The sequence below is a fragment of the Aquarana catesbeiana genome, linkage group LG06 (assembly GCF_042186555.1).
Source record: "Aquarana catesbeiana isolate 2022-GZ linkage group LG06, ASM4218655v1, whole genome shotgun sequence".
NCBI lineage: Eukaryota > Metazoa > Chordata > Amphibia > Anura > Ranidae > Aquarana > Aquarana catesbeiana.
In genome coordinates, this window is record NC_133329.1 from 153,038,835 (window position 1) to 153,053,982 (window position 15,148).

At 42.1% G+C, this 15,148-nt stretch overlaps 1 protein-coding gene across 1 annotated transcript in view; it reads right to left on the minus strand.

The window, feature by feature from the left end:
* The window catches only part of ZC3H7A (zinc finger CCCH-type containing 7A), a 166,257-nt gene that overhangs the window by 21,184 nt on the left and 129,925 nt on the right, over window positions 1-15,148 (minus strand). The window contains exon 20 of the mRNA XM_073591074.1: window positions 11,437-11,545. Within this exon, the coding sequence (XP_073447175.1) occupies window positions 11,437-11,545 (109 nt within the window). The remainder of the gene's footprint in view (window positions 1-11,436; window positions 11,546-15,148) is intronic.

Genomic DNA, 15,148 nt, shown 5'->3' on the forward strand with positions numbered 1-15,148 from the left:
GCAATAGACATTCGCCACAATCCAAACATTAAAAGGGTATCCTGCGGAGATCAAACCCACAAATGTGGACTCTTTGCGGATGATCTTCTCTTATTCGTGACTTCTCCATTGACCTCCCTTCCAAACATATGTCAGACCCTTAATAAATTTTCTAAAATAACAGGCCTGAAGGTCAACTATACAAAATCCCAAGCCCTTAATGTTTCGCTCCCCCCACCAACTGTATTTCAGTTAAAACAGTCGTTCAAATTCGACTGGAACGACAGCTCCATTAAATACCTGGGTATCACACTGCCCGCTTTGAAAATCTCTACACAAACAACTATCCCCCTTTATATAAGAAATTAGAAAATGACCTTAAAACCTGGTCCAAACATCCTGGTTAGGTAAGATAAATTCGATTAAAATGACCTTACTCCCAAGAATTTTATATTTTTTTAGATCTCTTCCCATTCCACTTAATAAATCTCATTTATAAAAACTCCAGAGCAAGATTCTCAAATTCACATGGGGTGCCTCTGGCTATCGAATACCCCAACACACCTTATTTCACCATAAAAATAAGGGAGGACTAGGTCTTCCTGATCTTCACAAATATTATATAGCCGCTAGACTGGCTCAACTATCCATAATTTACTCAAAGCCTGAAAAACCAGACTGGATCAATATAGACCAACAGGCAGTACCCCACTTATCCTTGGATTATTTATTATGGTGTCCACCTAAGAAAAGACGTCCCATAATGGCCCCAACTATGTCCCAATTTTTACGCACTTTGGGAAAGCCTCAGAAGTCACCCGACTCTCATTTCCACAGGACGTCCCCTATCACACTTATTCAATAATCCGGACTTCCCTCCAGGCTTAGATGGAAAAACATTCCAATGGTGGGTGGACAAGGGACTATATCGTATAGGACATTTCTTTAAATCTGGAAAGCCCATAACCCTATTGCGTCAATACGCTGAAACTTCCAGATTCTGAAAGACTCCATTTCGATCTAATTTCTAAATTCTTACACCAAATTTGGAAGGATAAACCCCTTCCGTTCCAATTCACAAAATTTGAGATCTGGTGTGAACAAGCTATGGAACAAAAAGGAGGAAGTTCTGTGATTTACTCGTGCCTCACTCACCCTACAGCTAAATCCTCCTATATGGAGGCCTGGGAAAATGATTGTCAATTCAGTTGGGACTTAGCAACCTGGTATACTGCCTACTCAAAATCTTTCAGGGGAATTCTTATTGTTTCCCTGATGGAAGCTAACATTAAGGTTCTAACCAGGTGGTATTTAACCCCAACCAGGCTTGCAACCATATATCCACTTGCAGATCCAACTTGTTTCAGAGGTTGTCAATTATTGGGAACGATGGTTCATACTTGGTGGGGATGTCCTAGGATCCGACCATTTTGGAATAAAGTTTTTAACATGATATTTAAGGTGACTGGTCATCAGATTCCTAGGTCCATTCTTGTAGCTCTTCTAAATGCCCACATACCTCTCATTCCCAAGCACACACAAAAATTAATTCACTTCATGCTCACAGGAGTCAAGCTTATAATAGCGAAAGCTTGGAAGAAACCTAGGCCCTTCTTGTCAGAGGTCAGAAGAAAAGTTTCCTGGATAATGACCTAAGAAAAATTGGCCAGCATTTTAGTCGACCGGACCCCACAGTTTGAAAAAATCTGGGATCCTTGGGCTAAATACATAGAGATTTCTATTTCGCATGGTGTCACACTGGCCCTCTCTCCTTCTAAGCATTAGGATAGACCCGTATCCCCTTTCTTTCTCTCCTTTTCTTTTCCTTCTCTTTTTCTGTCTTTTTATCTATATGTTTTGAGGACACTAGGAAATGACATTTGAGGATTCTTATCTCCAATTTTAATTTATTATATCAACATTTATAGATAAGTTTATCATGTTAGACTGGATATTTCTGTCAAAACATTTTTTGACTGGGGGGTGGGGTCACTGGGGAGGTGGAGGGTTCACTCTTTCGGCACAGTATGATCCCGTTAGGGGTGGCGGGGGTTGGGAATCCCTCTATTTCCTTAGTGTTCTCCACCAGACTGGGTAACCCATTAAGCTGGCCTAACAGGATTGGAATATCCATTTTTATTTTATCCCCATTTGTTGATAGCTTACTGTCGTGAACTCGTCATTTTCCAGGATTTAATGTTAATGAACCTTTAAAATAATTATTAAATATATCGTATTGTATTCTATGCATTTTAAAAATAAAATATTTTGAAAGTGAAATGTGTAGTTTTGAATAGACTGCAGTAAGGTTAATTTACCTCTCAGGCTGTTATTGTTTTCTGTGTCCCCGGTGGGGTATTTACCCCTCTCTGGATAACCTTGACTTGCAAAGCTGAGAAACAAGGGCCTGATGTTGAAAAGCTCAAGAAACTCTTGCTGCCCTAGTGAAGTGAGCCTTAACAGGAAAAGGGGAAACCTGATCCCTGAGACCATAAAACTGAATGACAGTCTGCCTAGAGATGGTGGAAAAAAAACTGGAGTGCCCTTCTAGGGCCCATCCATAATGAAAAAAAAGGTAATCAGTCTTTCTAAAAGAAGCAATAGCTGAGGATAGACTCGCACAGCCTGAACTACATCCCAACAATGGAGGGAAATTTCTTTTTGATGAACTGAAGCAGAATAAAGGGATGGGAGAATAATGTTCTAGTTAAAGTGAAAGGCAGAGACTACCTTAGGGAAGAATGAAGTCCTGGACCGTAACACCACCTTGTCCCCTAGCAGTACCAAAAAAGGGTTCCTTGTAAGATAAGGCTTTATTGCAGAGGTGATAGCTACAAGGAAAGCAACCTTGTGGGTGAGAGTAGAAAGGAATATCTCTAATAGGTTCAAATGGTGGCTTCTGAAGTGCCGAGAGAACCAGATTCAGATCTCATGCAGTCACAGATGAAAGGAATGGGGGAACCACCTGGAAGACCTACTGCACAAAGGTCTTAATTAGAGTGTGAAGACAAAGGTCTCTGAAACAGAATAAAAAGTACAGACAGTTGACATTTGAAGAGCTAAACATTGGTGAAGACCCAGCTGCATGAAGGAGAGAATCTGTCCCACAAAGAAGGTCCTTGGACTTGAACCAAGTGATGTACACCTTTCACATCCAATGGTGCCCATCTGATCTGAAGGTGCCCCTGTACATTAGATCCTCTAACGGCCATGTCTTTAAAACCAATGAACGAGAAAAAGAATGAAAAAAATCAGTTCATCCACCTTATGGGAGGCTCACAAGGCGTTCTTCAGGGGGCAGTGTATCTCTGTAAGCTCACGAAGAAAGAAGGATGCAGCCCTCTTGAAATCCTCTTTACTAACCAAACTGCTAGCCGCTGAATGTTCCCTTCTCTGCTCTCCCTCGGTGGTTCGACTGCAGGCAGTAACCTCGCTGCGTAATCAAATAAAATCTCTAGACATGTCAGCCATGGATAAATCCCTCTTATGGACAAAACAAAAATTTTACGAATTTTCCAATAAGCCACATAGAATGCTGGTCTCCAGGCTCAATCCTAGGCCTTCTCTCTCCTTCCCGCATCACCTCAAACGACCGGATGGTACCCCCACTCACTGCCCACAGACCATGACCCAGGTCTTTGGTGAGTTTTACAATAAAATCTACAACTGCCTTACTCCCAAACCTACACTCCTCATTTGACCAAGAGGCTTTTGAGGCGTTTATGTCAGACTTGAAGTTGCCTAAACTAACCAGGTCAGATATGCATGCACTGAATGCCCCCATTACTGGGGAGGAACTAGCCAATACTGTTAAGAGCCTACCAACCCACAAATCCGCTGGTCCAGATGGACTTCCATACTCCTACTACAAGACATTTCTCCCAATTCTATCACCTCATCTAGTATCCTTATATAACTCTCTTCAGGGCTAGTCCCCCAATTAGCAGTTCTTACACTCTTATGTCACAGTTATACCTAAACCGGACAAAGATCCGTCGCTTCTAGATAGCTACAGGCGATAGCACTTTTAAACTCAAATTATAAGCTATTCACAAAAATTTTGTCTAACTGCCTTTCCCAATTTTTGACAAAACGGATCGAGACCAAGTGGGCTTTGTCCCCACTAGACATGCGGGTGACAATACCAGGCGCACTATTGACCTCAATGATATGTTGACTAGAGTACGTAGACCTGCTTTGATTCTCAGCCTCGACGCCCAAAAGGCATTTGATAGATTAAGTTGGCCCTACATGTTTGCCACCATTACTAAACATTGTATATAAACAAAAGAAAGTGACCAGTCGCATGAACTAAATATCAATGGCATGCTTCCATCCCGGGTTCATATATACAAGAAAAAAAGAAGAGAGGGGCAAGTGGGACTTTAAATGAAGCATGTCAATTGAAAGTATAATAATGAATACATGTGAGTAGGTAAAATGATTGGATTTAATTAATAGTCAAGTCCATGATTTTGATGCATACAGTACCAATAAAGTAGTATAAATACAGACATAATCGCATGAATTGATATAAACGCATATTTAGCAGTAACAATCGAGGAAACTCAGTAGTGTAAACAAATCAATGGACATACATATATGCAATTCATAACAGAAGTACATGAATTAAAATCGCCAATCAAAATCACAAAATCGCATGAAATGAGAAAACTCAATAAAAAATTGATAAATGTCAGGGATATGATTTAGGCTTGATAGGGCATCCTTAGTTTGCGAACCCGACGCGTTTCTTGGCTTCTTGCCAGTCATCAGGGGTGGGATGCATAATTTAACTGAGGAAAACAAAAGAATATCATAAATATTGATACATGTGGAACCTCCGGCCAATAGAGAAAATCGTATCAGAAATGTCCAAATTGTCTACTTTGAATGGAAAAGCTACTTACAAAAATAGCCCAAAAGTCAAGAGGGGTCACCAGCAATGGGATCTGTTAGGGTGTGAGATATAACCGTCTCAACCGGGGTTGAGGCAGGGCACCGACCATCCTTCCAAAGTAATTGGAGGGTGGGCCAGGAGAGACCACAGCCGACTGATTCCTGAGCCCTCAGTATATTGGTCAATGAGTTGTAAATGGGAAAATCTGCAGAAAATTGAAAAAAATATGGTGTGTCAAAGGAAGTAAAACTGGAGTAGAAAGTGTTGGATGAATGAAATGACTGAAAGAAATATGTGCTTGGTGCATATAAAAAAGTAAATGTGTAAAAAATAGGATAATAAGGGGAAATGAAATGGATGCATGAAAGTGCACATGAAAAAGGATAAGTAAAGAAACCCATAGGGAATGTGTGAAGATAGAGGATGTCCTGCACTGGGTAAATAGGTGAAAGGATGGGAATATGTGTACTGTAAGCAGAAAAGAAGATGTAAAAAATATATATTAATTACCCATGTGTTGAATAGTGGCTGCTTAACAGAGCGGTCCTTTCCCAGTGAAGCACAGTGAGGGAGTGAACCGTCAGTCTGTCGGTCCCAGCTGATATACTCTGGCCCTGGGCGGGTCCCTGCCAGCGTCATGCATGACGTCATTGGTAGCTGAGAGATGAGAGAGCAATCACAGCTGAGAGTAACTCAGTGGATGTCTACTCATCACAGCTGTAGGCGTCAGATGGAGAAAAAACAAACAAAACCCGGCTCACACCCTGCGGCGTCAATTGATGCCACTTGGGGGGCCATTTTGTGCATGGCGCCGATGCGTTGAGATCGGGCCCCAACCGCCCCGAAATGCATGAGGGGAGGTGGGGAGGGAGCTGAGCGCATCGCAACCCCGGACAAAGAGACTGCAAAATATCAGAACACTCCAGCCCATGTGCTGGATTTAAATCAATAAGTGGATTCCAGGGAATAAAGACCCTGGAGTTGGTACAAAATAGTTCTCAATAGACTCAAGGGAACACATGTAAAAATATGTTATGTAGTCACAGAGTACAGAGTAACAGTCTGTGACTACATAACATATTTTTACATGTGTTCCCTTGAGTCTATTGAGAACTATTTTGTACCAACTCCAGGGTCTTTATTCCCTGGAATCCACTTATTGATTTAAATCCAGCACATGGGCTGGAGTGTTCTGATATTTTGCAGTCTCTTTGTCCGGGGTTGCGATGCGCTCAGCTCCCTCCCCACCTCCCCTCATGCATTTCGGGGCGGTTGGGGCCCGATCTCAACGCATCGGCGCCATGCACAAAATGGCCCCCCAAGTGGCATCAATTGACGCCGCAGGGTGTGAGCCGGGTTTTGTTTTTTCTCCATCTGACGCCTACAGCTGTGATGAGTAGACATCCACTGAGTTACTCTCAGCTGTGATTGCTCTCTCATCTCTCAGCTACCAATGACGTCATGCATGACGCTGGCAGGGACCCGCCCAGGGCCAGAGTATATCAGCTGGGACCGACAGACTGACGGTTCACTCCCTCACTGTGCTTCACTGGGAAAGGACCGCTCTGTTAAGCAGCCACTATTCAACACATGGGTAATTAATATATATTTTTTACATCTTCTTTTCTGCTTACAGTACACATATTCCCATCCTTTCACCTATCTACCCAGTGCAGGACATCCTCTATCTTCACACATTCCCTATGGGTTTCTTTACTTATCCTTTTTCATGTGCACTTTCATGCATCCATTTCATTTCCCCTTATTATCCTATTTTTTACACATTTACTTTTTTATATGCACCAAGCACATATTTCTTTCAGTCATTTCATTCATCCAACACTTTCTACTCCAGTTTTACTTCCTTTGACACACCATATTTTTTTCAATTTTCTGCAGATTTTCCCATTTACAACTCATTGACCAATATACTGAGGGCTCAGGAATCAGTCGGCTGTGGTCTCTCCTGGCCCACCCTCCAATTACTTTGGAAGGATGGTCGGTGCCCTGCCTCAACCCCGGTTGAGACGGTTATATCTCACACCCTAACAGATCCCATTGCTGGTGACCCCTCTTGACTTTTGGGCTATTTTTGTAAGTAGCTTTTCCATTCAAAGTAGACAATTTGGACATTTCTGATACGATTTTCTCTATTGGCCGGAGGTTCCACATGTATCAATATTTATGATATTCTTTTGTTTTCCTCAGTTAAATTATGCATCCCACCCCTGATGACTGGCAAGAAGCCAAGAAACGCGTCGGGTTCGCAAACTAAGGATGCCCTATCAAGCCTAAATCATATCCCTGACATTTATCAATTTTTTATTGAGTTTTCTCATTTCATGCGATTTTGTGATTTTGATTGGCGATTTTAATTCATGTACTTCTGTTATGAATTGCATATATGTATGTCCATTGATTTGTTTACACTACTGAGTTTCCTCGATTGTTACTGCTAAATATGCGTTTATATCAATTCATGCGATTATGTCTGTATTTATACTACTTTATTGGTACTGTATGCATCAAAATCATGGACTTGACTATTAATTAAATCCAATCATTTTACCTACTCACATGTATTCATTATTATACTTTCAATTGACATGCTTCATTTAAAGTCCCACTTGCCCCTCTCTTCTTTTTTTCTTGTATATTACTAAACATTGGTTTCCACGGTCCCTTCATCTCGGCCCTAAAAACCCTCTACTCCAACCCCTCATCCCAGGTCCAAATGGCTTCTTTCACGTCCCGATCCTTTCCAATGTCTAATGGCACCAGACAGGGTTGCCCTCCCCACATCTTTTAATCCTATGCCTAGTACCCCTAGCAGAGGCTATAAGTTCCCATCCTGACCTCCGAGGGGTCCCCATGCGTCACAGGGAATATAAACTATCTCTATTTGCGGACGATGTACTTCTGACTCTTACCAACCTACATATATCCCTCCCGTCCCTCCATGCTCTCCTATCCCAGTTTAGCCCTCTATCTGGATACAAAATTAACGCATCTAAAAATAGAAGCCCTACCGCTACATATACCACCTGCAAACATTCTATTGCTCCAAAACTCTTACCCCTATCGCTGGTGCACCTCATCACTCAAGTACCTGGGTGTACAAATTACACCATCGTACTTATTCCTATATTTAGCCATATATATCCCCCTGTTCAGTGACATCAAGGCCATGCTGTCTCGATGGAATCCCCTCCCAATATCCTGGATAGGTAGGATTAATGTGTTGAAAATGTCAGTTATGCCAAAACTACTGTATTTTTTTGAAACCCTGCCTATCCCTATTCCTATGGCCCAATTAAAATTGATTAAACAATGGTTTCTTAACTTTTTTTGGAAGGACGGGGCACATAGAGTGGCAAGCTCAGTGATATTTTCCCCAGAAGCCATGGAGGACTGGGAGCCCCGAACGTTTACAAATATTACCTGGCCTCCCACCTTCGTGCAGTGGTGGCCTGGTCCAGTTTAAGGCTGCCAAATAGGTGGCCTTAGATAGAGATGGGTTCTCTGTTTCCGGCTCATCCCTGCTCTCTTGTATGGTAGCCTGCATTATTTTCAGATCCCAAGCTCCATAGCCTGTGTTTGGGCCCTATGTTGTTTTCACTGAGGATATGGCGCTCATGTCACACCAAATTCTCCCTCTCATCCCCGTGCCCCCTCTCTCTAATGTAATCCTTAATCCCTTCATTCCCAACAGCCTATCCCACCCCCGAATGTTCCCTTGGGTACAGGCCCGTCTGTTCCAACTGCGACACTTTGTACACCCGGTCACACGTAAATTTCGCCCTTTTGCATGTCCCACTGCTTCTCAACTCTCTCCCCATCCCTTACGCTTTCCAAACCAATAACTTTTGAAGTCATCTTTTCCCAGGGCCCCCACCAAACGTGACTAATATCTGCTTTATACCAATTGCTTCAGGAGACTCTTCCACTCTCTGTAGCCTCCCACTCCTACATACGCAAATGGACTCAAACTATACAACAACCAATCTCCCTCCAACAGTGGGCCAAAATATGGACCTCAACTTCCAAAATATCCAGATGTGTGGCGCAGAGAGAGACAGCATTTAAAGTGTTATTTTTTTGGTATAGGACCCCCAAGGTATTACATCATTTTGACCCCTCCCTCTTCCCCCTCTGTTGGAGATGTGGTAAAACTAGAGGAACTCGCTACCATATCTTCTGGCAGTGTGAATTGATAGTTCCTTTCTGGTCCATGGTGATGTCTCTGCTCCAGCAAATTTTTGAGTCCCCCATTTCGCTGGATCCTTTACATCTTCTCCTGGGTCTCCCATTTCCGAGTCTGGGAAAGACCTCAAATAGATTGGCTTCCTATATTTTACTAGCTGCAAAGAGAATCATTCCATTATCTCCCTCCCCCCCCAAACCAAGCTCAGTTTCTACAAGCTATTACTGACATACGTAGAATGGAGTATATGACAGCTGTGGTAGAGGATGCTGTTGACAGGTTTGACAAGATCTGGGATGTGTGGGATCATTCCGAGTATGGTTCTCCTCCCTGAATCCCTCCAGTACCCCGCATACAGTTCCATGTCACCCTGTCATCACCCATCCTCCCCATCTCCTTATTGACCTAGTTACACATAGCAGCCCACTGCTTAATACCTCCTAGGTCTATGTCTCCAGTGTACACCCAGATAACACTCAAATGTCATTGGCTATAGCCTTTTCAGTAGTTTTGCCTGTATTATGCTCAACATATTTTTCTTTTTTCTTTGTCATTTCTTTTTATGTTTGCTTTCTTTGATTAATATGTATAACTTGCTTTATCTGTATTCCAATAAACTTTCAATAAAAATACAATAAAAAAAAAAAGAAAATTTCAGACTGGCCTGTACATGTGCTTTTTTGTGGGAGCTGCAGGATTTCAGTCCTTCATGGCGTAGTGTGTTACCAATTGTTTTCTTGGTGACTATGGTCCCAGCTTCCTTGAGATCATTGACAAGATTCTCCTGTGTAGTTCTGTGCTGATTCCTCACCTTTCTCATGATCACTGAAACTCCACGAGGTGAGATCTTGCATGGAGCCCCAGACCGAGGGAGATTGACAATTATTTTGTGCTTCTTCCATTTGCAAAAAATCACACAACTGTCACCCTCTCACTAAGCTGCTTGGCGATGGTCTTGTAGCCCATTCCAACCTTGTGTAGGTCTACAATCTTGTCCCTGACATCCTTGGATAGCTCTAGCTCTTTGGTCTTGGCCATGGTGGAGAGACTGGAATCTGATTGATTGCTTTTGTGGACAGGTGTCTTTTATACAGGTAACAAGCCAAGATTAGGAGCACTCGCTTTGGTGCTGGTCCACACGGGGGCAGTTTCAAAGTCACCCAACTCTGAAGCCACCCCGTACAGTGCGACTTTGGCGCGGCTTTCAAAACGACTTCTGTAAAGAAGTCAATGCAAGCAGCTCTGAAGTCACCCCAAAGTAGTACAGGAACCTTTTTCTAAGTCGGAGTGACTTGAGTTGCTCCTATTAGAACGGTTCCATTGTACAGAATGGAGCGTGACTTGTCAGGTGGCTAAGTTGCCTTACAGGTCGCCCCTGTGTGAACCGGGTCTTGAGAGCGCCTCTAATCTTAGCTCGTTACCTGTATAGAGAACACCTGGGAGCTAGAAATCTTGCTAATTGATAGGAGATCAAAAACTTATTGTACTCAAATTATAACTTTTTAGAAATGCTTTTTTGTGGATATTTTTGTTGTTATTCTGTCTCTCACTGTCAAAATAAACCTACCACTAAAATTATATACTGATCATTTCTTTGTCAGTGGGCAAACATACAAAATCACCAGTGGATCAGATACTTATTTCCCTCACTGTAAATACATTTAGAAGGACTATACTGTCCCACTTTTAGTGGGGGAATCTACGGGTAGTGTACATCCTATATAGTATTAAGTAGTTGTGTCTACAGTGCTCAATTGTTTTTAGTGTAAGTGCTACCAAATGAAATCCCATCCCCAGCACACACATTCATCCTTTTACTTTATCTTGCCCCCAACCACAAACACCGCACTTCCCATTAGCTATGCCAGCAGTGAGTTGGCCCCTCTAGTATACAGAGTTCACCAACCAGTTCTTACATTAACAGTGCATTAATGTTAGCCCCCACTGACCAGACCCCCAGCTTATGAACATTACAAACTCCACTATAATCAATACGCCTTGTTCAATAAACAATTCACGGAGTAAAGCGCTAACCTATAGCAACTGATTGGAGTTTAAAAAAGTCAGATCAGTACAAACTAGCGTCAATTACATTTTTTCTGGGTACTGTATTTGAACATTTTGTATTTCATTTACATTGCATTTTTCAACAAGCCTGACTTGGCAGATCAAGGAGAGAACTGTCCCTCATTCACTGTTCCACAACTATTACAGTTATGAACAATACAATTAGCTCTATCTGGAGTTTTGTAGTCAGAAAATGCTACAGAAATGGGACAAAATGTGAAAAAAGACATTAACACAAGGTACAAAATAGAAGTGGCAATGTATGCTTTATTTATATTTTACTTACTTCCTAAATCCTTCATATATGTCCATATTTCTTTTTCCTCCTGGCTGTGAGCAAAGGCACAATTTCCTATAAACTGGCATTTTCTGTCATTCACTATATGATTACACAGCTGCAGAAAATACAATATATTTATTTAATCATTTTTTTAAATAGTATTTATACAATAAACACTACCTTAAATTAAAAAACAACTAGTTACTTTTTTTTTTCAAACAAAGTTTTTTATTTTGAACCAAATTGCATACAAGTTATATTATTTGCATATACGCATACATGTATACATTACACAGTAACTGTACGATAATTAAAGATGTTTGTATATAATAATAATCTACTGTACGTTTCCCCTGGTGTTCTTTATTGTTTTTTATCACTTAATGTAGGATGTGGATACAATATTCTCTTTGAGGAAGGATATTTCCCTGGTGTAAAAGGGATAAGTGTGGCTCATGAGCAAGTTTCCGAATCCTGTAGCCATCGGTCCCATATTTTATTGAATTTGGCTGGGCATCCTCTATTGATGTATATCACCCGTTTATATGGGAGTGTCCCATTTATATCTGCTCTCCATTCTTTAGTCTCAGGTGGTAAGGGACGCATCCATTTCCTAGCTATCATCTTCCTACATGAGAAAAGAGCCTCCTGTAGAAATACCTTAGTGTATTTATCCAGTGGGTCTGGAAACACACCTAGCAGACACTGTTTAGGGTCCAATGTCACAGGTGAGCCCATGTTGTCATGTAAGAAGTTTACTATCTGTTCCCAGAGGCCTTGTATATGTGGACATGACCATAGGAGGTGAAAGAATGAACACTCTGTGGACTTACACATTGGGCACAAAGTTGAGTAGTTTTGTTTGTATCTGGCCACTCTAAGTGGGGTTAGGTATGCACGGTGTAGTATGTATAACTGTGTCAACCTGTCTGATAGTTTGGGTGATACCTCTTTACATGTATCTAAAGCTTCCTCCCATTCCTCGTCTTCCAGACTGCCCAGGTCTCTTTCCCAGCGAGGTTTGAGACTGTATGCTATTTTTGTGGCTATTGGAGTAGTGAGCATGTTGTAAAAACATGAGATCAGTTTTTTTGGGTCTGTGTCTTTTATGATTGCTATTAAGGGATTGGGAGATAATAGTATTAGGGGTTGTGGGAATTGTGCCTGTGTTGCGTGTCTCAATTGGAGAAATCTAAATAGCATATTGCTAGGTAGATTAAATTCTGTTTTAAGGGTATCAAAGCTTTTAAGGGTTCCGTTTGACCATATATGGTGTAGATATAATATACCCCTCTCTATCCAAAGCTCAGGGCTCTGAATGCGGTGGAGCTCTGGTAAGTCTTTGTTGTACCATAGAGGGGTAAAGTCATTATGTCTAGGTATGTTGAGTTTGTTGTTCGCAAGTTCCCAGATGCGTCTATACTGGTACATCAGGGACATTTTGTGTAGGTTTCCCTCACTGGTCTTCGTGCCCATGGTGATAGCATATATTGAATCTAAGGTTCTTAGCGCCCATTGTGGGCAGAGTAGCATTCGGAATCTTTCACTATCCACTTTGTCTATATGGTATAATTGTGACAGTTGGGACGCAATGTAATAGTGATTAAAGTCTGGGAGTGCAGTACCTCCCATGTCAGTTGGGTTTTTGAGGGCTTGCCAAGTTATCTTATGCCTGTTTTTCCCCCACACAAAGGTTTTGAGAAGGGACTCAATTATTTTAAAGTGTTTTAAAGGTATGTAACTTGGGGCATGCCAGAGTATGTATAATATTTTAGGGAGTAGTATCATCTTTATAAGGTTGATGCGGCCCCATACCCCTAAAGGTAGACGAGTCCACGATTGAATTTTAGTTTTAATAAGGGAATATAATGGCTTGATGTTAAGTGTTATATATTCTTCTGTATTTTTGGAGATAGTTATTCCTAGATATTTAATTGTTTCTACTCTTTGTAGTGGTAGTGTGGCTTGGAATTCCGTGAGTGGGAAGATGTCTATTGGTAAGACTTGAGACTTCCCCCAATTAATTTTAAGACCTGAGAATTTCCCGAATCGTTCGATTGTTTGAAGGGCTCGGTGGAGTGAGGGACCCGGGTCGGCTAAATACAATAATGTGTCGTCAGCGTACATGCTGATTTTTTCCATAAGGGTACCAATTTTCAATCCTATAATCTCTGGGTCTGCTCGAACAGAAATAGCCAATGGTTCCGCAGCCAGAGCATACAGTAGTGGGGACAGCGGACAGCCCTGTCTCGTGCCTCTGTGGAGGTCAAACTTCTGAGACGGCCATCCGTTTGCCACCACTCTGGCTGAGGGGTCCTGGTATAGTAATTGCACCCATTGGATGAAGTTTGGACCAAAGCCGTATCCTTCGAGACAGCTCCAGAGGTACCCCCACTCCACCGAGTCGAACGCCTTGGCTGTATCGAGGGTGACTACTACTCTTGTGCCTGTATTTTCATGTGTAGCCTGTAGATTTATAAATAGTTTCCGGAGGTTAAAAGAAGTGTTGCGTCCCGGCATAAAGCCTGCCTGGTCAGTGTGTATGAGGTTGAGTATCACTTGATTGAGTCGCATGGCTAGGATTTTGGCCAGAATTTTGATATCAGCCTGCAGTAGTGAGATAGGGCGATAAGACTCCGGATAGCCTGGGTCTTTACCTGGTTTAGGTATAAGAACTATTATGGCTTCTCCCATAGAGGGTGGCAGGGTAAATCGTTTGAACATGTCGTTGTAGAGAGCAAGCAATTTGGGAGTGAGTATTTCCTGGTAGTGTGAATAAAATTCTATGGGTAATCCATCTGATCCAGGGGATTTGGATTTAGCAAAACTTGCTATTGCGGCATCTATTTCTTCTCTAGTGAGAGGGGCCTCCAGAAGCTCCCTTTGTTCAATCGTAAGCTGAGGGAATGCTACTCCTTCCAAGAAGGGAGCCATCTCGTCAGGTCCCTCTTGGGTCCTTGAGGTATATAGGTCCATAAAGAACTCCCTGAACTTAGATGACACATCAGGAGGATCAGAGATCTTCTGACCTTCTGGGCCATGAAGTGTAATGACCACCGGAGGCTTATTTTCATTTCGAGCTAGGAACGCAAGGAGCCTCCCAGCTCTCTCTCCCTGTTCAAAATACTTCTGTTTGGGAAAAAATAGTTTGTCTCGCCTTTTCGTATTGTAGCTGGTTTATGATCCTTGACTGTAATTTTAGGTGGGAGGCGTTAGCCTGAGAGGGGTCAGCGTGGTATGTTTGTTCTATACATGAGAGGTCGGCTTCCGCCCTCTCATATATTTCTGATGAGTTTGTTTTGATCCTGTTGATACGGGTTATTAAGGAGGCTCTGGCATGTATTTTAAAAGTTTCCCATACTGTCAGGAAAGAGGCAGAATTTGTATTGTCAAGGAAAAAATTCTCCCATTCGGTTGACAGATCGTCATCATCAGGCAACAGTGTCAGCCAGAAGGGATTGAGACGCCATGAAATCGGTGGTTTGTCTGTGTGAAAGCTGAGTGTGATCCAATATGGAGCATGGTCTGAAAGCAGTCTAGGACCGAACTCTGTCTCTAGGAGACGTGCTAACAGATTTTGGGATATAAAAATGAAGTCAATTCTTGACATAGTATTGTGCGTTGCTGAGAAACAGGAGTATTTGCGCGTTTGTGGATATCTATGCCTCCAGGTGTCTATCAAGTGGAAGGGTGAGAGGAGCCTGGCAAGTTTAGTGTC